Consider the following 25170-nt stretch of genomic DNA (forward strand, 5'->3'; position numbering starts at 1 on the left):
AAAGAAAAAAAAAATAAACCTGATTTTAATTTACTGCCGATTTTTACCAAACTTTCAAGTTTCAATGGATGAAAGAGGATCACAATTCCTTCCCCCAGCTGCTCTCTCTGGCTCAAATCAATCAAACTGCTGACACCCAGACAGTTTCAGAGCCCCCAGGGGCGGCGCGCAGCTTCACGCTGTGGTGGTTCGTGAGTTAGTGGCGGCCGTGTTTCTCTGCAGCGGCGCCAGGAGGACCCCGACGTTCCTCTCCTCGCTCTCGGCGCTGTACAAATTATGCTTCTCGATGTATTCTTGGACGAGGTCTGGGACCAAGTAGCGGATGCTCTGGCTCCTTCGGAGGGCTCGCCGGATCTTCGTGGACGAGATGTCGTTGGTGACCCATTCGTTCACCAGGTGAATGTTGGCCTGGTGTCTCCACAGCACATCCGATTCGTAGATGAACCTCTGAGCGTCGTTTCCAGCCCGGGTGACGCAGACGAGCCCGTAGTCCCCCACGATGTTGGCGATGTCCTCGCGCTTCCACAGGTTGGGGACACCGAAGGACTCCAGCAGGTCTGCCCCGCACAGCAGCTTGACCTCGGGCACGTCTGGGACGAAGAAGAAAACACGGCGTCAGGGTTTGCTATGTAATAACTCCCGGCGTCAAAATGAGTGTGTGGGCGTGTTTTTCTGGAAAGAAGGTTCTGCTTTTTCCGATTCTGATTCTCAAAAGAGACCGAGGACAGCTGAGAAGCTAAGGACTGCAGGGGCAGGAGCTCAGGATGCCTCGCACCGCCCCTCCCTCCCTCAGGCACCCCATGTACTGAATAGACAATGGAACTAGATCTGGCAGGCGTGGCTCAGTGGTTGAGCATCAACCTGTGAACCAGGAGGTCAAGGTTCGAGTCCCGGTCAGGGACACATGTCCCAGTTGTGGGCTCGATCCCCAGTGAGGGGCATGCAGGAGTCAGCTGACCAATGATTCTCTCTCATCATTGATGTTTCTATCTCCCTCTCCCTTCCTCTGTGAAATCAATAAAAATTTATTTTAAAAAAAGAAGATGGAAATAGAAAGGGGGCTTGCTCAACTCTAGAACCTTATCCGCTCCAGTTGGCAAGTCCCGGGAAAACATGCAGACCTTTTCTTTGCGGCTCTAGGGTCTTCTTCTGATTCAATTCTGATCTTTGTTCAGCCCACTTCCTCTTCCGGCCAGGCCTCTCCAGCACAGGGGAGTCCTGCTGCTCACAGCCCCTAGCCTCCAGCTTCTCCTGGTGGTGTCTATAAAACAACAAAGCAACAGAACAGTCCTCCTCCTCACAGAGCTCAACCCAACATTGTCCCTCGCAGATGCTCAACAACCCTCCTTGCCGGCCTGGTTGTAGGCAGCCATCTTGTGAGGGCGTGAGGGTTAATTTGCATATTATCTTTTTATTATATAGGATAACATTAAGTTATAACTAGATGTCACTCACTCTGGCTTCTGAACCCTTACCTGGAACTGTCTCAAAGGTGTAAGACAGGTGTGTGACAAGCCCGTATGCTGTCACGGAAGCAGCGCACAGACAGGTCTGTCCATGACCCAGCATCACAGCTTCCCATCCTGAATACCTGCCTCTCAGAAGACTGATGGCAATGACATCATCTTACAACTCTGCCTTTCTCGCTTGGGCACGGCCAGGCCGGCAGGCTTCCCTGCACATTCGCTAACAGAGCTTTGCACAGTAACCATCATGCAAACATCTCAACACACAATGCAAGACACAGGCTCGGGAACACGCTGTCTGCTTCTGTGCTCCACGCTGTGCAACGACCTCGCACAGGAACCGCACACCTCAGCCCTTCCAGCCCTAGGGACCGCGCTGTAAACCTGTAGCTCAGACACCGGCAGCACGAAAACGTGGCCCAACCCAAGAAAGGCGCCGACCCGTTCCCGGGAGCCCACAGAGCTCACTTCCCCACAGATACCTTAGCACCTTGGCAGTCTCCACCCACTCCTTCTGCAGACTTTCCCAGGTGTCCACTTCCACCCAGCTGGAAGTCTGGGTGGCAAGTTGTGCCATGATCACTCGGTGATGGGCAGAGATGAGACCTTTCTTCTTGTAGGCGTCGCCAACGGGAGAAATGATGCCTTTGATAACCCTGTATTTTCCTGGGTAGAGAGTTAGGTTTGACATGAGGTATAACAAATTAGACTTTATGCACAGGAAATAGTTCCATCGATATGATTTTAATCAAATATTCCCTTTCTTTTTTTTACACAGGGATTCAGGTTTGTTCATTCATTCATTCATTCATTCATTCATTCATAATTGTGGTAAAATAGACAACACATAGAACTGCTTTGTAAAATGCCTTAATCAAGTTGTATTGTCCACCTACAGTAAAGAAAGAGCCCCAAACTCCCCAACCTCTGATAGTTGACACTGTAAAGTTTAAAAATGTTTGTGCGTGTGATGGGAAAACTGTGTCTCATTTTTAATTTTAGTTTCCTGTTTATCAGTGAGTATGAGCACCCATCCTCCTATCTATCAGCATAGAGCATGAGTTTGTGTAACAAAAGAAATCTTGTCTATGGAGGGAAGGAAGAAGTTTTCCTTGACCCTCTTCGGGTCAGTCCCTGGCTGGGTCTGAACATGAAACTGAGAAAGATAAATGAATAGGAGGAGAGCACACATTTGTTTAATGTAAGGTTTACAGGACACGGGAACCTTCCTAAGGAAATGAAGACCCCAGGAAACAGGGGGGCCTGAGTGTTTCACGCTAGGTCTGAAGAGCAGACCGCGGCGGAGAAACAGGAAGGGGCAAAGAGCACCAGGTGAGTGTAGTCAGTGCAGGGAAACTAGCGAAGGCTCTTTCATTCAGACTCTTCCTGGCATCCCTTTGTTTTCAGAGCTAAGGATGCGCCTTTCCTCTGGGGATCGGGGGGTGCCTCTCACATGGGGTTTTGTGACCTGCTTCAGAGGAGAAGGGTGGGGAGGAGGGCCGAGTGACCTCCCTGACTCTGCAGGTTTCTCAAACTCCTTCGGCTCAAAATACCCAATATGCCGCGGGCCGTATTTGGGGTAGTGCTCTGAACCCCACCGTTGCGTTTGTTACTGTTCCTACCTGTTGCGTTCATGTGGTCCTTGGCCAGCTCAAACAGCCGCAGGTGCATGTTGGTGACTGGGTTAAAGGAGCCACAGGCCAGGAGAACCACTTCTGTCTTCTGGGGATTTTCCATGCTAGGACCCTGACGGCGCTGGATCTGAGCGGCACACTCTGGCACCTCCCGGGTTGTCTACAAAGGAAAAGGAACACCAGTTACAGGCTTTCTGACCCCCTTCTGTGTTCTCATTCCCAACACTTGGCTTCGATGACTGCGCTCCATGAATTGTAAACAGTGGCCCCATTTCTCCACCTTCCTTTTCAGCGTGAACTTACAGCTCCTACCACAAAGGATGGGGAGCTCCTTCCCACTCTGTGTCACTTGCTTTGGCCAAAAGGATGTGGCAGATGTGACAGTCTGCCAAGTGGGGCTTTGCACACTCTTACTTTCTCTCGGATTCCAGCCTCTGCCACCACACGGGCCCCGGCCAGCCTGAGGGAGGGTGACAAGCACGCAGAGAGCGCGGTGCTCCTGCTGCCAGACAGCCTGCCATGAGTTATGTGGCCAAGGCCATCGGGGACAGCCAAACCGCAACCAGCGCAACACAAGAGCCAGCCCAGGTGGGATCGGCTGAGCCTGGCCCGGATCAGCAAACCCACAGCTGACCCAGGCTCACGAGCAAAAACGAATGTCCACTGCTGCACGCTGCTGTGGTTTTGTGGCCACAGTTAATGGACACACTGACATCATCATCTTCAGGGTAACTCCCCAGCAACCTGCCCTTCAAACCAGTGTTCTGCCTCTAAGTCAACATGATCACGTCACTTTCCGCTGAATAACAGTTTACCCTTCACAAACCTCTTTTTCATTCAAATTATTCCATTTGATCTTTCCATAAACTTACTGATGTGAGACGTGATCTAAAGCTTTTATTAAAAACTTTTATTAAGTTTGATTGAGACATCTCAGGGTGACAGCCATTGGCCATATCCTGCTCACCAACCCCTTCATCCAGCTCCCAAAGCAATCCCAGTCAACTTTTTCAGCTATTTCTTTTGGCAGATCCTAGTCTTTGTTGAAAATCACCTTCTCCCAGAATTCTGAAGGCACTACTTTGAGAGTGCAGTGCTAACGGTGAAAAATCCAAAGTCAGTTTTGTTTTTTTAATTCTCCCCTGGAGGATATTTTTTCCATTGATTTTCAGAGTGGAAGGAGGGAGAGAGAGAAACATCGATGTGAGAGAGACGCATCGATTGGTTGCCTCCTACACGCCCCGACAGGGGGCAGGGATCGAACCTGCAACCCAGGTATGTGCCCTTCTTTGGTGCACTGGCTGACGCTCTAACCACTGAACCCCGCCGGCTGGGCCAAAGTCACTTTCCATTCTGGATCCTTTAAGTGTGACGTTTATTTTCTCCCTTGAAGCCCATGAGATCTGCCCTTTGCCCAGTGCTCTGAAATCTCAGTGATGCCCTGTGGTGCGGCTCTGTCCTCCCCTGTGCCGGACACTGAACGGGCCCTTTCCAGCTCAAAGGCATCACCTTCAGTTCTGAAAACTGAACTGAACTGTTTTGCGCGTGGTCTTCTGCCTCCCGTGGGAAATGCCTGTTATTTAGAGCTGAGGGGTTGGGTTCAGCTGGAGCAAGGTGTCAATTCCAGCCCCACCCATCTCAGGTTTCAGGTACCTTCCCCCAGGGAGACTGAGCTGGGAGCTGGAAGAACAGGACGGCTGAGGTCAGGAGGGACTGGTGCCCAGGGGAGCGCCTGCTGCACAGGGATGGATGGAACAAAGAGCTCGAACCCACCCACCCCCCCACCCCCCCCCACCCCCCCCCCACCCCCGGCCTTGGGGATGCGCTCAGGTTCCAGGGACTCCCAGGGGAAGGGCTCGGGAAGGTGATCTCTCAGCTTAAAGAAAGCTCTCTCCCTTGTCAGTCAGGACCTGCCTCCGAAGTCTCGCTCGGTCCTCTTGATCCACCGTGAACACCACCAACCCAAGGTCAGACGCTCAAAGCCAAGGAGATTTAAGTTACAGTGAGCTCCGACCACAGCCCAGGGCGGCTTAAAAACAAAAGGACCTGCCCCTCTCAGGAGAAGACCTCCCCTCTGCCTGCAGGTACCTGTGCAGGGAAGGGGCGGGCAGGGGCCGCTGGGAGAGGTGGTCTGGGAGCTCTAACGGGCCTGTCTGGGCTCCGCCTTGCCTTGCTCCAGGTACTCGAGGACAGGTGTCCCCATGATCCACTTCCGTCTGGCCCACTCGGCCGACCAGGTGCACTGCTGGCGGCCCAGGTCTCACCAGCTCGGGCTGTAGGTGTCCTTCCCAGCCCAGGGCGACGGACGTCATTTCTTTCTGAGGGGGTCCTGACATGTAACGAAAATGTACTTTCCATTTTCAAGTTCGATTTCACGGACCTTCTTAGGAAGTTTTAAAAACACTGATGTGTAAACAGTAATGAAACATTTTCTAAACATGAAGCCAGTGTGTAGAACATTCATTTTTCCAGAAAGGACAGGAATTGTGTGGCTTTTGTCACATTTCAGGGTGCTGCATTCGCCGACTCAAATAATGGGGCAGACTTGACAACCTCTGGAATTTACACCTCTAAGAAGCTGTTCCTTTTAAAACATGCCTTTAAGCATGTAACTGTATTCTTGTTCTAACAACATGCCACTGCTTTCAATAACCTGGGGGTATAAGGGGACCTTCCCTGGGGATAAATCTCTGGAGAGTACATTTGATTTCTACACACACCTAAAGGCATTCAGTACTAACCCCAATGAATAAAGTAAATAATAAAAATGACTAAAAGAGTTTATGGTGAAGAGCTAAAACTACTCGTTAATGACGAAGGTTTTCTCATGCACGGAAACTATATACACGTAACTGCCAAAGTTTCCAGAATGCCTGAGCAGTGACAGCAGACTTCACTTGGTGGTGAAGTGGTGGTCGGCAGGGTAGCCCTCCGTTTATAAGTGATGCTCAGCGTGAACCATCTGGCTGGAGGCAGAGGCAGCACCACAGAGGGGCCCAGTTAGGACTCTCAGCCCCGGCTCACATTCTAGCTCTACCTCGTACTAGGAGGTGTTTGTCCTCAGACACTTATCAGAGTCTTGGTTTCCTCATCTACAAAATGGGGACCCACAGTCCCTTCCTCATAGGATTCGTGCATATTAAGTGAGAAAATGCATGTAAAATGACACATTGGTCTACTGAGTATTAATAACTCATGCTATTACTTGTGGATTGCCTTAGCACAGTAATTTAGTCATGAAAAAAGAACCAAAGTTCTAAAGACTCCTTAGAAACCAGTATCAACAGTGCCTGTGACATAGTAGGAGCTGAATAACGGTAACTACTTTTAATATCCTTCCTTTCTCCTTCCTTCCTTCCTCCCTCCCTCCCTCCCTCCCTCCCTCCCTCCCTCCCTCCCTTTGTTAATCCTCCCCCACAGACATTTTCCCCATTGATTTTTAGAGAGAGTGGGAGAGAAGGAGGGGGAGAGAGAGAGAGAGACATCGATGTGAGACACATTGATTGGTTGCCTCCCGCATGTGGGGTCGAATCTGCAACCCAGGAACATGCCCTTGAGTCAAGGGCCTTGACCAAGAATTGAACCCAAGACCCTTCTGTCTATATGCCGATGCTCTAAACCCTGAGCAACACAGGGCAAGGCACTTTTAATATTCTTACTGGGGTATTCTTAGACATAATTTTGCTCTAATGGGATGGATCTCACTAAGCGGTTGTGTAAAATGTAACTCACTGTGTCCCGTGCAGCCGAGCGACCGTGTTCCTGTTTGCGATCGCCACTCTGGCTCTCCAGTTGTACGTTCTGCTAAGGTAAGTTCTTTCATCGGCCAAGCCCTCACCTGGCAGCTGGGCGGTCTGGGTCTCAGCTGTGTGTGGGGGGGGGGGGGTTCGGGTGCTCTCTGCGATTCCTGTCACGTGTTTAATTGCGGTCTGCCCCGTTGTGTTTGCCCCTATCATCGACGGGAGTCACCCACTTCACTTCTTGGAAAAGTCAACAATCTCAATACAGTGAGCATCACTGGATTTGGGCAGACTGAGTTTAATTTCATAAGAAGAGACAATGAGGGCACCAATGTCTCTATTTATTCCCCACAGAGCAGTCCCAATAGCCCTGCATTACTTGATGTCGGTAGGGCTGAGGGCGACACAGGCACACTCCACCAGATTATGCCTTGATTATGTTAGTTTAGATTCTACGTTGGAAATTAGTCTTGGCAGAAAAAAAAAATCAGTTAACTTTCTTATGGACAAATGAAACAAATGCAATTTGGCACATTCAAAATAAGAGAATTGCAGTTCTGAGAACATTGATATTCAACAAATACCTGAAAACTAAGAACCCACTTAAGGGACGGAGAAGGGACGGGAACTGTGACACTGTAACTGGCCGACTTCAAACCTGCCAGCTCCTATTATAGGATGTTTGTGTGCAGTAAAGCATATTCTCTTACTCTGAAAAGCTGGAATTTCCACAAAATATTTTTGTTTTTCCTTTCTTTAAAAAAATATTTTTCTATTAATTTCAGAATGGAAAGGGAGACGGAGAGACAGAAACATCAATGATGAGAGATACATCATTGATCGGTTGCCTACTGCACACCCCACACTGGGGACCCAGCCCGCAACCAGGGCATTGAACCGTGACCCCTGGTTCATAGGTCGATGCCCGACCTCTGAACCACACCGGTTGGGCTCCACAAAAATATTTCACCAAAATAGCAAATTAACATGAATTAGAAAAATGGCAAACTTTATTTGTCCACCAACTATGACTATTAATAACTCAATGCTACTGGTGGGCTGTCTTACAGCATTAATTTGAGCCATGCTAAAGGAACTACGGTCCTTAAGAGAACTGAGCTGCCCGGAGCCCAATGAACCTAGTGCCAGGTTAAGGTTAAACTCCCAGGGTTGCAGCACCTTCTGGTGTCATGCTTGTAGCCGATCTCTTCTGATCAGTAGTAAGTAATGTGTAACCCAGTGGATTGAATTTTAGTCCCAGCTCTTCTCGGTACTGCAGTCAACTTCTCCTCAACAACTTGGCTGGTAATACCATCTTTACTTTCTTTGCAACTGGTGAGTGTGCAGTCACTCTGACCAGCACTTCAGTGTCTGCTAAATGGTAAGATGGGACTTCCTGTTTTCAGGAGCTCAAGGATTGAAATTTAAGAAAAAATTCACATTTAGCCCTGACCGGTTTTGCTCAGTGGGTAGAGCATTGGACTGCGGACTGAAGGGTCCCAGGTTCGATTCCGGTCAAGGGCATGTACCTGGGTTGCAGGCACATCCCCAGTAGGAGGTGTGCAGGAGGCAGCTGTTCGATATTTCTCACTCATTGATGTTTCTAACTCTCTATCCCTCTCCCTTCCTCTCTGTAAAAAATCAGTAAAATATATTTTTTAAAAAATAAATAAAATAAAAATGAAAAAGTAGTTATTGAGTGCCATAGGCACAGTTTGGCTGGAAGGCTTAACTGAGATAATGAGGAAGTTATTCCCAAAATAGTCCCAGTTATTAGCACCCGCGTCGCCAGTAAGAGCAGGACCTGTCGAGGGAAACCCTTAGCTTTTGAGCATTTCTGCTCCACACGAGGGAAGCGAGGAAGCACGTTCGATTTAGGTTTGCACTCGGGAGTGCATTTCTGAGATGCTGAAGCCGAGGACAGTGACGCTGTCCTGCTGTCCTGCTGTCCTTTTAGGTTTCACTGTGCCGCTCACTCACCTGGGCCCGGTCCCACGGGCTCTAAAGAGGATGTTTTCTGCATTCAGTGTGGGATCCTTCAGGGAAGGCGTCTGCACCAGGGTGTTACCAGTTCTGGCCACTAACTGCGTACGTTTGAAATACTGAATTTCTAAAGGCTCATCTTAATCTGAAAGCTTGGCTGTATACAAGACATCGTTAGTCTTTGACACTTATTCTCTACTTACACTAAAAAACAGAGGTATGTGGAGATAGAATTCCGAATTAGACACATGTCACAGTTACACATTTCACCAGGGAAAGTGTAAAAAATCCCACAAGAGTTTTCTGTATGTGTGTGTTTTGCGAGTTCCACTTTGCTAGAATTTTTTTTTTTAAGTTAAGATATTAACTAACGGTGGGACCACTGGACTAGGTTTGGCACCTTAAGCAGCAAGCCTTCCATCTCTTACTGAGTGAGTGCCTCTGTTTAAATCCTTGTGGCAAAAGCACATTAAATATATGTTCCAATGAACAGACAAGTATTCCTCACAGTGCTTTTTCCCTCCCAAATATAGAAAAAAACGACTCCTGAACTTTACTCCTTGTCTGTGCTGCTGTCAATGAGCAGCTCGGTCTCTACAGGTGAGCAACAAACGTCCTCAAAACCCACCTTCGTCAAAGGCTTATCAGCCCCTCGGGGGAAGTAACTGCTCAGCTAGGACTCACACTGCAAAGGGAAGTCCAAGAAGCTAAGGCGTCTGAAAAGCAAGAGAAAAAGCAGAGAGGGTTAGAGGGGAGATAAAAAGCCACCCTTCTCCTGTTACTGCCACTCCACTGAATTAGAGCCCATCCTTCATCCGCGGTGCTTTTCTCAGGCCTGGGGCTGCTCTGGCTGGCCAGCGTGGCGGTGCAAGACCAGATGCTAAACCAGCAGTCGGAGGCCGGCTGGTCCCCTGCCTCAGATACACGTCACCAGCAGGGTGAGCTGTCCCCGCAGCACTGCACCTACCACGGCCAGCAAGCACATCACCATCTCCTACCCTGCTCCTCCCGAGATGAAACGGTCAGCCGAACATCAGAGCTATGACAGGAAGCACGTCAAAGCCACTCTTGAAAGAATGCTGTCCTTCAGCATTAATGAGCGCTGACATTGGATAAAAAGGAAGAGTCAACCCAAATCACAGGGCTGACAGCACAACCAAACTCATCCCAAATAAGGATCTCCTCCGAAATACTTTCAAGATCACTGCTTTGACTTTCTGAACCTCCTTTTTTGTTTCAGGGAAGTGATAGCAACGGTTGCATGGTTGCTAGAGAAATAAGTACTGAAAAAGAAGAAGAAAACTATAAATCTTAGTAATGAAAGTTTCAAAAGAAGAGTGATTCAGATTGCGTGTTTGAACAAGGTCAATTTATTGCTTCTTTAAAAATGCAGCGGGAGCCGAAACCGGTTTGGCTCAGTGGATAGAGCGTCGGCCTGCGGACTGAAGGGTCCCAGGTTCGATTCCGGTCAGGGGCATGTACCTTGGTTGCGGGCACATTCCCAGTGGGAAGTGTGCAGGAGGCAGCTGGTCGATGTTTCTCTCTCATCGATGTTTCTAACTCTCTCTCTCTCTCCTTTCCTCTCTGTAAAAACTCAATAAAATATATTTTTAAAAAAATGCAGCGGGAAATTTGAGTAAAAAGAATGAAAAATAATCACAATCTCCTCCATATGGGTTACGACAATCTTTTGCATCATGACAGTCGATTACTATCTAGAGAACAGCCAAGTGACGCACATGGTATTTCGTCTTCTTACTTTTTCTGTGTAGTCACAGATTCTAAGGCAGTTTAAGTAGGACCGAGCTACCCACAGGTCTTCTGAATGTCTTTAGGAAGTGGAGACGCCTCATTTCCTGAGGAAAAGACCAGTGTCCATTGGCAGGAGGGACAGATTCGATGTAAATATCTCCCAAACACATCGGTGACAGGCACAGACCTTCACAGGAGAAATAACTGTTTCCATCTGCTTCTCTGTTCAGGTGGGACTTGCTGGAGGGGAAGTTACTGAAACGCATTCACTATCCACAACACTGGCATTTTCTAGCACCTTCCGTATCCCAGACATATTGCGAAAACTTAGTGATTAGAAACCTGAGTAATTCATACATCAACAATGAAATCGCCATGGCCAGTTTGGCTCAGTGGGCAGAGCATCGGCCCGCGGACTGAAGGGTCCTGGGTTCGATTACGGTCAAGGGTGGCTCATGGTACTTCTTGTTAGTCACTCAAGTCTCATCTGCCCCGCATTTTCCCTACCTCATTGGAGCAACTTGCACACTGTAGTCTCCCATCTCAAGTCCAAGTTGAAGTGTTCTAAACTCCTGCAGCCATCAAGCAGTATTTGCAGGCGTTACCTCATTTTATTGTGCTTCATTTCATTTCGCTTCACAGGTGTTGCTTTTGCTTTATTCTACAAATTGAAGGCAAACCCCTCCACGAGGAGAAAGATGACGACTCGCTTTATTGTGGCGCTCGTTTTATTGCGGCGCTCACTTTATTGCGGCGGTCCGGAACTGAACAGCAATCTCTCTGAAATGTGTCTGTGTCTGGTTTCCCAGTTATGACTCTCAGTTCTGAAGTTGTTTTCTCCAACGCTCTCTCCCATGACTACTTACCTGATATATAGTTTTACAACTTCTTCTCCCCCACTCCCAGGGCTTGGGTTCTATTTTTGTATGAGGACTGGAACCCAAACCAATTTCTCTTACTTATGCACAAGGAATACTTTTTCATTCTCCATTCACTATAAACAAGAAGCCAAAGGTACAGAACCGCTAGATCAGGCTAAGTCACTAAGAAAGAAGAGCAGGCAAAGAGAATGCTTGTAGGGTGAGCACTTTCCTCCACGGCTTCAAGACTGCACACACCAAAACCAACACAAATGCCTGAACAGAATACTGTATTACCAGCAGGAAAATTAGGGGAAGTACACAGGAGCAAATGTTGATTCAGCAAGTTCTTCAAGTGGTGAAATAAAACGTCTCTTCCAGCTTTGTTTTGTTTCGCACTGACCTTATTGGTACCGAATGTTCCATGTTGCTTAAAATGTTGACACTTCCATATACAGCCACATACCAGAAATGAGAGATAGTTACATTAACATAACCATCACACACTTTTACAAAGGACATTCTGTGAGTCTGAAGTGTCTTTGCAAGGTAAGCTACTGAACCATTGCAACTTGTGTGCCAAAGTCTTTATTTTAATCCACATTTTCCCCATTACAGTGGACGTACTGGTCAGGGATTTGAGTAACTTACGAAGTGATCCCCCGAATAAGTCCAGTAACCACCTGGCACCACACATAGCTATTGCAATATTATTGACTATATTCCCTATGCTGTACTTTACATCCCCATCAGCAGTCTTTTCTAACTTGGGCTAGAAGAGTGGTTTCACACCCAAAATTATAACTCTGAAATACACCTTATGGTAAGAAGTAAGGAATTCCACCATCAGGCAGAACTGGCAGAAATAACTCATTTTGGTAGAGTTCTCCGGTAATATCAGTTGGAAGTTTACCCTGGGCGCCTGAAAAAAGAAGTAGCTTTAAAGGTGACACCTCTGACGTATTTGCCAGAAACCCTACTGACGCTTCCAGGAGATGGGCTGGGAAGCAGCAGAAAATGGTTCCCACCTAATTGCTCAGTAATTTTTGAAGTGCTGCCCCACAGCTCACCAGTCTCCTTCTCGAGGGGCGTGAGTGGCAAACCGCACCCAGAAAGCGGGGCCTAGTATTTTCCTGATTTGGAAAAGATTGGGAGGAAAGAGAAGTAGTTCAGAATGGACTTCCTGCTCTGCCTCCCACCACCTCCGCCGAGCTCCAGAAGCCGCTTCTAGAGGAACTCTTTTATTTTATTTTATTCTTTTCAGGGTGAATGCACCAGTGTCGAAGGTCAGAGGCAAATTTACCGAGGTTTTTGGTCCCACGGAGAGAGAAAAGGATGAAGAGGCAAGCTCCTCGCCCCAAACTTGAATATGACCTTGCCTCGGCAACCGCTATATTTGACCCTCAAAGATGCCACCGCCTTGGCCTCCCCTATGCTCGAGACAAGACGGGGTGCTGGGAGGACTCCCCTAGATACGAGTTTATCAGGGGCGCGGGGTAGGGGCTTACCGCGTCCTCAGAGCAAAGCGGCCCGAGTCCTTCGCCGGACGACCCGCAGCCCGGACGCCAGCGAGGGGAACACCCGCGGCCGCGCCGTCATTGGCTCCAGGCGGCCGGAAGTGCGTACGTCCGACGGAAGTGCTCCCCCAGCGCGCGTCCGCCAGCCCAGGACTAGCAGGTAGGCGGGGCCCCTGGCTCTCAACTCTGAGGACCAGGGGCCTGAGACGGAGAGGGAGCCCCGAAATCCTGAAGAGGTCGTTCGGGTTCTGGTCGGGGAGGGCCGAAAAGTTTCGGGGTGTTGGGTTCACGGCGACCTCTGGTGGCAACCGGGGCCTAGTCGAGCCCGGCCGCCGCAGGACCCGCGTGCGGGAGCTTCAAGTTCCCCCGTGGAGACAGGATTTGGGGGCCGTGGCCGGGGCTGCTTCCTGACCGCGTCCGGAAGGTTGAGGTCCAAACGCAGCTCTCTTCCAGCCGGAAACGGGAAAGGGGTGCTTTCCGCCCTTACTTCTCTGTGCCCTTCTGGACTTGACAGCTTCCCTCTAGGCGAGTCCGCGCGGGGGTTTTCTCAGTAACGCCCGCACTTGGAAACATCTCAGAAAGGCTGTCCTCCCCTCCCTCCCCCCCGCCCCCGCAACGAGGCCCCCTGGATGTCTTCCTAGAAAGAGGGGGGTGTGTTTCAGTTGCAGGCGGCTCCAGTGGGAGCTATCTGGACTGCTTTAGGTCAAGATTATACCTAGTGAATAAAAACTACTTGCAAATGGTTTTTCTTTCCCCAGCCAGCTCCACCCCACGGTGGTTTGTTTGCACGTCGAGCTTCTTGTAGTTCTGATGAGCAGTGTCACTTTCCTCAAGCTTGTGACACTGGGACTTCAAGAGCTGGAGGTGTATGCAGTTTGAGACCTGTCAGCACCGTGCAGAGTCCAGAGTGATAAGAGACGGGTGAGCCCGGTGGGCGTGGCTCAGTGGCTGAGCGAGAACCTAGGAACCAGGAGGGCACCGTTCATTCCAGGTCAGGGCACATGCCTGGGTTGCAGCTAGATCCTAGTAAGGGGTGTGCAGGAGGCAGCCAACCAACGATTCTCTCTCATCATTGATGTTTTTTTCTCTCCCTCTCTGAAATAAATAAAAAAGTTTTTGTTTTGTTTTTTTAAAAAAAGAGACAAGTGAGCATAAATGAGTAGTTTCCTCTCCAGATTAGTTTTTGGTAAAAGATGCACCACCTTGATTGAATGCTAGGTGGTGCCAGCGAGTTAATCTTTCTGGGGTAAATCTCAATGTAGCGCCAGGTTAAGGCTTTTAAAGTTTCTCTGGAATTTATTTAGAATAGCTTTCTCTTCCTAAAATACGTTGTGCCTTTATACACTTCATCCAGTTATTGAGTATCGAGGCTAAGCGGAATCAGACTAATTTTCTGCTTTCAGAACTTTTACAGTTGGAGAGGAAGACACAGAAAACACGCTATAACGAACTCATATGATTCAAGGAAGAAAAAAGCAAATAGAGAATAAGATGTGGAATGCAGCCCTGGCCAGTGTGGCCATGTGGTTATAGCATAGGCTGCGTATGGAAGGGTCCCAGGTTCGATTCTGGGTCAAGGGCACATACCTGGGTAGCTGGCTCTCTCCATGCCCTGCAGCGGGGGCACCTGCGGGAGGCAACCAGTTGACGTGTCTCTCTCACATTGATGTTTTTCTTTTTCTCTCCTTCCCTCCCTTCCACTCTCTGAAAAGCAATGGAAAAAATATCCTCAGGTGAGGATTAACAACAACAACAAAAGCCAACAACCACATACAAAAAAAAAGACTCCTCTTTTCATTATTGATTTGCCATTTATCCAGTACTTTCTGTGTGTGCAGCGTTGTGCTAGATGCTGGTTTATAAAGAGAAAACAAAATCCGTACTCTCAAATAACTCACAACCTAGTGTAGGCATTATGGAGGAGGTGGACTTGAGCTAGACCCTTAAGACTGAATGACCTGGGCTTGTCAGGTAGAAAAAAAAGCAGGCTCCCAAGAGAAGGATGAAAGTTCATAGCATTTTCTGAAATAGCATGTAGTCCAGCATGGTTAGACTATAGGAAATTAATCCTGAAAAGGTACTTTCGGTTTTATCTCAGGTTTGCCTTGAATTTTACTGGAAAATACAACAGATTTAAAATAAAATTTAAATATGTATTTCCAGGAGAAATTTTACATGAGGCATAGCTATCATAAATTACACTTCTGGCTATACTCATTTACATTTACATGTTATGAATGATTGTAGATTGTTTAGTTTTAAGAGATATGGCAGGTAGTAAGAGTAGATTTTCACTGGTTAAATTCTACCTTGAATATGATGTAAGGAATTCTCTTCACTGAAGTTCACATATCAAATCATCTGATAATGATTATGTGTAGGAAAATGTTAAATGTTTTAATTTGTTACCCTAGGATTTAGGTTTCGATGAATGGTTTATACCTAATACTAGGCAATATGTGTTTCCCGAAAGGAATGTAAGTTTAATTTTTACAAATAGAAAAACTTAAATGCTATAAATGTTAGATATATACAATATCAACACCAAAATCAGTAGCTCTTCTCTACATTAGCAATAATCAGGAATTATAATAATGAAAACCCTATTCCCAATATTAACAAAAAATACAAAATATCTAAGAATAGCCAATGTTCAAGGCCTTTGTGAAAAAAATATTTTCTTTTTAAAAATTATAAAAGAAAGCCTAAATAAAATAGATATTGCTTGATAGGAAGATTCAAATTTCAAGGATACGAGTTTTCTCCACATTAGTGTCTAACTTAAATGTAAGCCCTGTCAAAATGTCAATTGAATTTATTTATTTATTGTTTATCCTCACCTGAGGATATTTTTCCATTGATATTTAGAGAGAGTGGAGGGGGAGAGACAGAGAGAAACATCAATGTGAGAGAGACACATCGATTGGTTGCCTCCCATATGGGGATTGAGCCTGCAACCAAGGTATGTGCCCTTGACTGGAATCGAACCTGGGACCCTTCAATCCGAAAGTTTACACTCTATCCACTGAACCAAGCCAGTTAGGGCTCAATTTAATTTCTAAGAAAACTTGACAGACTGATTTTAAATTCATCTAAATTTCTTTTGGAAATACATATCTAACAGAGGAAATGCACACGAATAACCAAGAGTTATTGGGGGGAAGAAACCCACAGTAATAAAAGCAACTTCTTATCAGTTATTATTATACATCAGCTCTAAAGCTATAAAAAAATAGCAAAGCAATGCCTTAGGACTAGAATATTATCAATGAAACAAACTATTGAGCCACGATTGAGTACATTAAAGGTGGCATAAATGAATACCGACTAGTAAACAGTGTTTGGGCAATTGACTATCCATTTGAAAGAAAATAAAAGACCCCTAACTTCACAGCATTAGCAAAAAATGTAGGTGGCTTAAAGAGCTGAATGTTAAAAATACATATATGAAAGTCTTAGAATAGAAAAGATATATTTTTAAATCTTGAGATAATTAGGGCCTGCTTTCATAGGGCACAGACTAAGAAGACTTGAGAAGATAGATTTGACCATTAAAAGTAATTATTGTGATAAAAACATCATAAGTAGAATTTAAAGTCAGGAGACAAGAGATAATATTTGCAACATAAATACAAAGTCTTCGTATCCATCTTATATAAGTCAGTAAGGGAAATACAATCCAGTAGAAATGGGCACATTTTTTTTTCAATATATTTTATTGATTTTTTACAGAGAGGAAGGGAGAGGGACAGATAGTTAGAAACATCAATCAGCTGCCTCCTGCACACCTCCTACTGGGGATGTGCCCACAACCAAGGTACATGCCCTTGACTGGAATCGAACCTGGGACCCTTCAGTCCGCAGGCTGACGCTCTATCCACTGAGCCAAACCAGCTAGGGCAAAATGGGCACATTTTCAAAGAAGAAATTCATATCAAAAGTTGTTCATGCCCACACAATATTAGGTAAATACACATACGACCAGCAAGATAATACTAGGAGTGTTCTTTTTAAAAAATATATTTTGCCGAAACTGGTTTGGCTCAGTGGATAGAGCATCGGCTTGCGGACTGAAGGGTCCCAGGTTCAATTCCAGTCAAGGGCATGTACCTGGGTTGCGGGCACATCTCCAGTAGGAGATGTGCAGGAGGCAGCTGATCGATATTTCTCTCTCAATGATGTTTCTAACTCTCTATCTCTCTCCCTTCCTCTCTGTAAACAATCAATAAAGTATTTTTAATATATATATATATTTTTTTAATTGATTTCAGAAAGTAAGGGAGAGGGGGAAAGATAGAAATACCAGTGATGACAGAGAATCATTGACTGGCTGCCTCCCGCACACCCCTACTAGGGATCAAGCCTGCAACCTGGGCTTGTGCCCTTGACCGGAATCAAACCGGGACCCCTCAGTCCGCAGTCCGATGCTCCATCCACTGAGCCAAACCAGCTAGGGCCTAGGAGTGTTCCAAGTCCTGGAACATACTAAGAATGAAAAAGAATATTATAATGAATCTGTATCCACACCTGATCTATTTCTTTATAAATCTGTATTTTCATCTATCAAATCTGTTTAAGGTGAGATAGACCCACTAGTGAAGACTTCTAATTAATTCATCAAGTCAATTAAGAAGATTGCCAGACCCTGGCCAGTGTGGCTCAGCTGGTTGAGCACCATCGCATGCACCAAAGGGTTGCCAGTTCAATTCCCTGTCAGGGATCAGGGCACATGCTCTGGTTGCTGGCTCCATCCCTGGTAGGGAGCATGCAGGAGGCCACTGATAGATGTTACAGTTTTGCATCGATGTTTCTGTCTCTCCCTCTCTTCCTCTCTCTCAAAAAATTAATTTTAAGAAATATTTAAAATGAAAATACTTAGGAAAAAAAGAAAGAAAACTGCCAAGCATTTTTGTGGGGTGAGTTTAAAACTTTTATATATAAATTGAGGTTTTCTTTGCACAACTATCTTTCCCACACCTATAGCTAAGAAAGAGTATAGCCTATTTAAAATTTTCCTGGTATGTTGAATCATTTTAGATAGCCAACTATATACTGTATGTGGGTTTATTGTTCTGTTTAGAGATTAAAATGGCTTCCAGAGGAAAGACAGAGACAAGCAAATTAAAGCAGAATTTAGAAGAACAGTTGGATAGACTAATGCAGCAATTACAAGATCTGGAGGAATGCAGGTAATAGTATAATTGTATTCTGTTATGCTGTAAAAATGGCTTTTTTCTGCAGCATGATTACAAACTCCATGAGTTCAGGCCCATGTGATTTGTACTCCTCCTGTAGTGCTCTTCACAGTGCTTTGTCTGGTGGAGAAATTAAGTCACTGTAGGCTTTAAGGTCATAAAGGCTGGGATGTGAAAGTCTTTCATTTAATTACAAAGCAAGTGTGAACGTGGGCAAAATACTTAAGTTTCCATTTCCATATATGTGAAGTGGAAATAATAACACCTACCTTGTCTTCAGTTTTTAAAATAACCCTGATAGGGTGCTGAAGGCAAGGGGCGGGGGCTCGGAGGGGTACATGGGGGGAAAGGGGGTATATGTAATACCTTCAGCAATAAAGAATTATTAAAATAATAAAATAGCCCTGCTTGGCATCAAGCTGAGAAGGTTCTACTTGAACTTCTGGTGTGTTTTTAGTCTTGACTACTTAAAAGACCAAGACTCTTCAGCCATGGTAAATATTACAAATGAAGGAGCCAACAAATGCTTGGATGGAGTAGGTGCTCCATAAATAGTAACTGTTGTTATTTGTAGTAAGTGTTTAATAAATGCTTTGTTTGACTGATGCATAAAAATAACCTCTTACTCAAATGGCGAGCGCTGTATTCCTGTTGTATTTCAAGGTGCATAAAATTTTACCTACCATTAATGATAATAACAACTAGTACCTATTACATGCCAAGCACTTTCCATATTTCATTTAATGCTCCTAGCAACCCTATAAGAAGGGCACTATTATTATCTTCAATTTATAGATACAGAAAGTGAGGCTTCGCTATGTTAACAATCCTGCCCAAGTTTATATCATTGATTTATAGACTGCTTAAAAGGAAGTTATTATGTGGTTTAAATGTGCCTCATTTTGTTAAAAGAAAAATGTTTAAAGTAACCATATTGCAGCAAAATGCACACATTTTTAATATCTGAATACACCCATCATTAGTATTTTGATATTTCATTTTAGCCTTTTTCCCCAAGATATTTTTTTGTAAATATATGTATCTGAAGTCTCAGTGTACAAATACTAACATTGTTGTTTTCACTTGGAACTCTGTATTTTATATATTATATTCACTGTACTTCAGAGAGGAACTTGATGCAGATGAATATGAAGAAACCAAAAAGGAAACGCTGGAGCAACTAAGTGAATTTAATGATTCACTGAAGAAAATTATGTCTGGAAATATGACTTTGGTAGATGAACTAAGTGGAATGCAACTGGTAAGCATAATTACTTACCTAGATGACACAGGTCATTTTTTTCTTCTTTCTTTCTTTTTTTTTTTTTTTGGTAAGTATATTTAAGATAGAAAATTTATCCTTTTTTTAGGTTTAACTTCTAGGTGAGTGTCCACTTGTGGATAAAACCGCATATGCTTCCAGATCTTTATTTAGTTACTAGAGGCCCGATGCATGGCATTGTGCACCTGTGGGGTCCCGCAGCCTAGCATGCGGGGATAGGGCCGAAACTGGCAGTCTGACATCCCCTGAGGGGTCTCTGCAAGAGGGCACAGGCCAGGCCAAGGGACCCCACCAGTGCACAATCAGGGCCGAGGAGAGACGTGGGAGGTTGGCCAGCTGGGGAGGGACTGTGGAAGGGCTCCAGGATGTGTTCGGCCCATCTCACTCAGTCCCAATCAGCGGGACCCCAGCAGTAAGCTAACTTACCAGTCAGAGCGTCTGCCCCCTGGTGGTCAGTGCATGTCATAGTGAATGGTTGAGCGGCTTTAGCATATCATTAGCATATTACACTTAGATTGGTTGAATGGACTACCAGACACTTAGCATACTAGTATTAGGCTTTTATTATATAGGATATACTTGACTCCAGTGACATGCACAGAAATAGCAAATGGAAACTAAAATTGTAATAGTATTTGATAAATAAAGAAGGCCTATTAATAACTGAAGACCCATCAATCAGTTGCAACATCTGATTCATTGGAATATTTTGGTTAGTTTTCACCTTGTATTTCTAGGCTATCCAAGCAGCTATCAGCCAGGCCTTTAAAACCCCAGAGGTCATCAGATTGTTTGCAAAGAAACAACCAGGTCAGCTTCGGACAAGGTTAGCGGAGGTAAAGTCTCTTTAAATTGATCCAATGGCTATGTGTATTTTTTTTCTTAGCCCAACAATTTGCTCATGTTATTCTGAAGTTTAAAAATTGGTCAGTTGAGAATGTACAGCACCAAGAGTGAACCCTAATGTAAACTGTTTCAGTGTAGGTTCATCAATTGAAACAAATGTCCCACTCTGGTGGGGGATGTTTGTAATGGAGAGGCTGTGTGTGAGTGGGGGCAAGAGGTATATGGGAAATCTCAGTTCCTTTCACTCAATTTACTGTGAACCTAAAGCTGCTCTAAAAAAGTCCATTTTTTAAAAATTGGTCAAAATTCGTCCTTTGAGCAGTTATTGTTGATTTTGAATACAGAAGGTTAAACAGCAAGTGGCAGTTTAAATTGCTACTGACCACTTCTACTTGAACTCTACCGGTAAGGTTTTACTATTTACTTCTGAAGCTCAGAGTTGAAATCCCATCTAGAATTCATTAGCATTGCTTTGTGTGTGTGTGTGGCCTTTCTCACCTAAGGATTTCAAATATCTTTATAAACCTGATACTTGAAGAAGTGTTTATAAACTTGAATGTAATAAAGGCATTAATGGTTATTCGCAAGCACTGGTAATTCAGTAGGATAGTGGTTAGGAGTATGAACTTAGGTCAGACTGGCCTGGATTTGTATTCCTGCTCCATGTAGAGATATGTGACCTTGGAGAAGTTATTTTGTTCAAACTCTTGTGCCTCAATTTCCCCATCTGTAAAAAAAGGTGATAATAGTTTCTCCTTCTTATGGTGTTATGAGGATTAAATGAAATAATATATGTAGAGCACATATTATATGTAATATGTAATATGTAATATATAAAGCACATAGAATAGTACCAATGTATAGTATATACTATCACTGTTTCTAGTGGTAAAGGCAATATTTAACCCAAGTACCAGGAGACCTGATACCAATGACCTCATTCAAGCCTATAAACCACATTTCAGTTTAATAAGTTCTTAGAGGATGGATCCTCTCTAAACTCTACTACTAAACAGTTTGTAACTAAGACTGGTTATGATTAGCATTAAGATTTATTAGAACTGTGTAATAGCATTTCTATCATGTTTGTCTTGAATTGTTTCTATAATTCCTTATAATATTAATCAGCTAGAGGATATTTTTTAAAGAAGTAGACCTGAAGAGCTGTATTTTATGCATAGAATGTTTTTAACTTAAATATCATATGCTTTGTGTTCATCCATTTTAGATGGATAGAGATCTCATGGTTGGAAAGCTGGAAAGAGACTTGTACACTCAACAGAAAGTGGAGATATTAACAGCTCTCAGGAAACTTGGAGAGAAGGTACCTGTGTTTAATTTAATATAAGATAGCAGTAGCCATAAAGAAAAGGTGTAAAGTATTTGGTACAGAACTTCTTGATCTGTGATCTAGTTTACAGCCCTGAGGCATTCTTAGCAGTGGTTCCTAGAACTGCTTGTTAAGATTTGAACCCACTACACCAGACTTGTTTTGCTTTGTTTAGCTGACTGCAGATGATGAGGCCTTTTTATCAGCAAATGCAGGTGCTATTCTCAGCCAGTTCGAGAAAGTCTCTACAGACCTTGGTGAGTATCTCGTATTTCTGAAAGTTGGACATGAATTACTGTCCGATGGACAGATAGCGTAGGTGAGATAACATGATGGCTTTCTCAGATTGAGTTTAGAGGTAAAACCAGAATTGTGTTCTTTATAAATCCCTTTTATTGAGTTTATTTCCCAATACTTTATAATCAAACAATTAAATTAATATAGCCTAATGCTTTAAGAATATTTGTCATCTAAATGTAAATATAAAAGTAAACTAAATTTTTACCATTTGCAACCAATAAGAGACCCTTGGAGCTGATTGTTTGTTGAAGGGGAAGGAAACTGGGATGGCAAGGGGAAAGCTTGGGGGAACGTACTGGTAATAGAAGCGAACTTTATCTCTGTTTCAATATGTATGTGATAAGTTTTCGCCTCTTTGCCTGGAACTGTAAATGCATTTGAAATGACCTTTTCGTTTTCATTTATGTGTCTCTCTCTTAGGCTCTGGAGACAAAGTTCTTGCTTTGGCAAGTTTTGAGGTTGAAAAAACAAAAAAATGACGTGGTGTGGAAGCTTGGGACAGTGATCGCATTCTTGTTGTAAATGGCATTTTTCTTCTGGGGATTTTGAGTCATTGCAAAGAAATCAAGAGATTCTTCAAGTGCATTCATAACCTAAGAAAAGGTGACAAGAACATACTCGTGGCTTCTGTTTGTGCCCTTCACCATTGTGCTTTCTGTAGGGCAGTCTTCTTGGTGATCCTGGACTTGGTGGGATGGAGGGATCACTAGACCTATTCGTTATGATTTGTCTGTTTAAAGAGAATATAGAAAATAGTTTCTGTTTCGTTAAGGCTCTTTGTTTTTCGGTGCTGATAGTAAATGAAAAGATACGAACTAGTGATTCTTTTCTGCTCAGAATTTATCCCCACTTGTGTTGGAGTGAATAGCGTAGCAACAACATTAATAGACCTCATAAGTGTTCATAGAATTTTAGAGTCCTAAGTGATCTTAGAAGTCATTTTCACTTAATAAACAAGGAAACCGAGGCTCAGAAAGAAAGTGACTTGCTTAAAGTCACATCAGAGAGTTGGGGATAAAACTTGGGGGTCCAAACTCCCCATTTCGTGTCCATTGAATTTTAATTTTTTTTTTCAACCTATGTTGTTCTTTGAAAATAATTAACATATATTTGTACAAGTCCATGTTTATAAAAATTCTATGTCCTAACAAAAAGTTGTCACTAAGGGACCATCCCCGGCCTGTAAGCTCTCCTGCTGAATAGGGTCTGTTGTCTCTCAGAGTTTTGAGCTTGGAACAATGGCAGCCCTGTTGAGAGCCTCCTGAAGTAACTTAACCTCCTGTGTTGTTTCACCAGGGCAGTAATTGGAAGTGGCAGCTAGAGGCCCTCCCTGTGTGTGACCTCTTTGCTAAAACCCGTTGGGTGGTGACTGCAGATTACTGTTTACTAGTCAGTTTTGGGAGAGACATAAAATACGTTCTGAGGAGAAGCAGGGTTCTCTCCTGAGTGTGTACATCTCTGTATACAGGTGTCCCCATTTGCATGTATGTTGTTCCAAGGCTCTGGCTATTTTATAGTCTTTCATATGTTTCTCAATACTCTTTTTCTTTGCACTTTATACAAATTAAAAAATCTTTAAAGCTTCATATAAACTGTAAACTCAACTAGGTGCTCTGTCAACTAGACAAAATAGGAGAACTCAGATACATGAATGCCTTATTTGGAGCTTTTAATGGGTAATTTTTCATATATTGGTTTATGATGGCCCAAAACTCATTGAAATTGTGACAAACCAAGAAAAGGCAAATTATCTGCTCTTCATTTAGGGCTTTATGGCCAATCATCATTACTTCATTATTCTATATTTTTGTTTTAACCACGGTGAAATTCACATAACATAACATTCACCATTTTAAAGTGTACAGTTCAGTGGCATTTAGAACATTCACAGTATTATACAATCACCACCACTGTTTAGTTACAAAACATTTTCATTAGAAACTCCCTGTTCCCTCCTAGCCCTGCAGCCACCACTAATTTACTTCCTATCTCTATGGATTTACCTAAGCTGGATATTTCATATAAATACATTCGGACAGTATGTGACCTTTTGTGTCTGACTTCTTTCACTTAGTGTAATATTTTCGAGGTTAACCCACATCAGTGTGTCATTCCTTTTAACAGGGAAAAGATTCCCTTGCATGGGTGGCCTATCGTGTTTTTCCATTTATCTCTTGATGAACATTTTCCCCCCACGTATTGGCTATTGTGCTATCAACATTGGTGTGTAAGTACTTGTTTCAGTACCTGTTTTCAGCTCTTTTGGATATAGTACCTGGGAATGGCATTGCTGTGTTGTTTCAAGCCTTAGCAAGCTTTCCCCTTCCCCTCCAGTAGCAGGATGAGGAAAATTAGCAATATTTTGTATTTAAAAGGGGCCTAGATGAATCTGGGGTCCTTAAACTTTCTATTAGACCAACATCAGTGAACTATTTTGTCATTAACCACATTAATGTATTCATTTTGTAAGCAATAACTAGTACTCAATTTAAAAATAATCTTCCTTTAAAAGAGGTCAAGTTTGCAGTGCCTAGCAAGACACTGCCAGTCATGACCTTGTGCTCTCTGACAGTTACCGCAGCTCTGTGAGCCTCTTTTTCCTCTTCTGTTCAATGGGGATAATGGGACCGACCACCACACAGGATTACCGTGATTGCTGTGCATTCCCCTCTCTTCCTTAGGACAGAAACAAGTTTTGCATTGGGGTTAATCCACCACTTAACAGTTCTTTCAAGGGCCTATGATATATTTTGTTTCACAAATTTGATATTTAATTCAGAATAATAATTTGAAAAATAAATCATTTGAAAATTCTATACAGCTATAGTTATTAAATGACTTGCAAACTATGTTTCCTGTTATATTTTGCTATATTTAATCTTCTAGTGTTTTAGACCTCTTGGGAGGTCTCAGACTGCAATAACTAATGCTGAGGCAGTTAACTTTTTTACATCCTTGGGTCAGGCTGATATTTTCATGAACAGAATTCTTGTTTTTTTCAAAGAACTGGAGGAAGCAAAGTAAATTCGAATGAGCAAGTGTCCAACTGGGCTGTTTAATGAAATCTAGTAATTTAAAACAATTCCTATGTTTCAGTGTTTTGTTTTATCCTGTGAGTGGTAAGATAAGTATTCTAGGTGGGTGGTAGAGGCAGAAACCAAGAAATAGAATGAGTTGTTCTCAGGAAGGAGTTGGAGTTGGGACAGATGGATTGTTAACTTTGATTGTTAAGTCTTTTATTGAAGACACTCAGCCAAAGAATGAT

General features: G+C 43.9%; 2 protein-coding genes and 1 long non-coding RNA gene across 9 annotated transcripts in view; 2 read left to right on the plus strand and 1 right to left on the minus strand.

The window, feature by feature from the left end:
- On the minus strand, positions 1-13072 carry NMNAT1 (nicotinamide nucleotide adenylyltransferase 1). Of its 2 annotated transcripts, XM_059691313.1 has the most exons (6): positions 12944-13072; positions 9452-9539; positions 3089-3260; positions 1949-2132; positions 1122-1261; positions 1-590 (listed from the first exon to the last, which is right to left on the minus strand). In XM_059691313.1, exons 3-6 carry the CDS (start codon positions 3201-3203, stop codon positions 175-177), a joined length of 855 nt encoding a protein of 284 aa, XP_059547296.1. In that variant the 5' UTR covers positions 3204-3260; positions 9452-9539; positions 12944-13072; the 3' UTR covers positions 1-174. The 2 variants fall into 2 exon arrangements, with proteins under 2 accessions (XP_059547296.1, XP_059547297.1); XM_059691314.1 differs by lacking the exons at positions 9452-9539; positions 12944-13072 and adding an exon at positions 8821-8840.
- The window catches only part of LOC132231709 (uncharacterized), a 319045-nt gene that overhangs the window by 289896 nt on the left and 3979 nt on the right, over positions 1-25170 (plus strand). The window lies entirely within an intron of this gene.
- Positions 13048-24754, plus strand: LZIC (leucine zipper and CTNNBIP1 domain containing). Of its 6 annotated transcripts, none has more exons than XM_059691316.1 (7): positions 13048-13112; positions 13711-13873; positions 19273-19408; positions 20167-20265; positions 21504-21599; positions 21781-21862; positions 22326-24754. In XM_059691316.1, exons 2-7 carry the CDS (start codon positions 13821-13823, stop codon positions 22382-22384), a joined length of 525 nt encoding a protein of 174 aa, XP_059547299.1. In that variant the 5' UTR covers positions 13048-13112; positions 13711-13820; the 3' UTR covers positions 22385-24754. The 6 variants fall into 6 exon arrangements, with proteins under 6 accessions (XP_059547299.1, XP_059547301.1, XP_059547303.1 ...); XM_059691318.1 differs by having other exon boundaries at positions 13067-13112; positions 13715-13873; XM_059691320.1 differs by lacking the exon at positions 13711-13873 and adding an exon at positions 18033-18141 and having other exon boundaries at positions 13096-13112.

The sequence above is a fragment of the Myotis daubentonii genome, chromosome 3 (assembly GCF_963259705.1).
Source record: "Myotis daubentonii chromosome 3, mMyoDau2.1, whole genome shotgun sequence".
In the NCBI taxonomy this organism is placed as follows: domain Eukaryota; kingdom Metazoa; phylum Chordata; class Mammalia; order Chiroptera; family Vespertilionidae; genus Myotis; species Myotis daubentonii.

Coding starts and splice junctions, on each gene's coding strand:
- LZIC (XM_059691320.1), top strand. CDS start 18,041: ATGGCTTCCAGAGGAAAGACAGAGACAAGCAAATTAAAGCAGAATTTA. Junction 18,142..19,272: donor CAAGATCTGGAGGAATGCAG/GTAATAGTATAA, acceptor ACTGTACTTCAG/AGAGGAACTTGATGCAGATG. Junction 20,266..21,503: donor TTCGGACAAGGTTAGCGGAG/GTAAAGTCTCTT, acceptor CATCCATTTTAG/ATGGATAGAGATCTCATGGT.
- NMNAT1 (XM_059691313.1), bottom strand. CDS start 3,203: ATGGAAAATCCCCAGAAGACAGAAGTGGTTCTCCTGGCCTGTGGCTCC. Junction 1,262..1,948: donor GAGACTGCCAAGGTGCTAAG/GTATCTGTGGGG, acceptor GTTGTTTTATAG/ACACCACCAGGAGAAGCTGG. Junction 591..1,121: donor CCTAGAGCCGCAAAGAAAAG/GTCTGCATGTTT, acceptor TCTTCGTCCCAG/ACGTGCCCGAGGTCAAGCTG.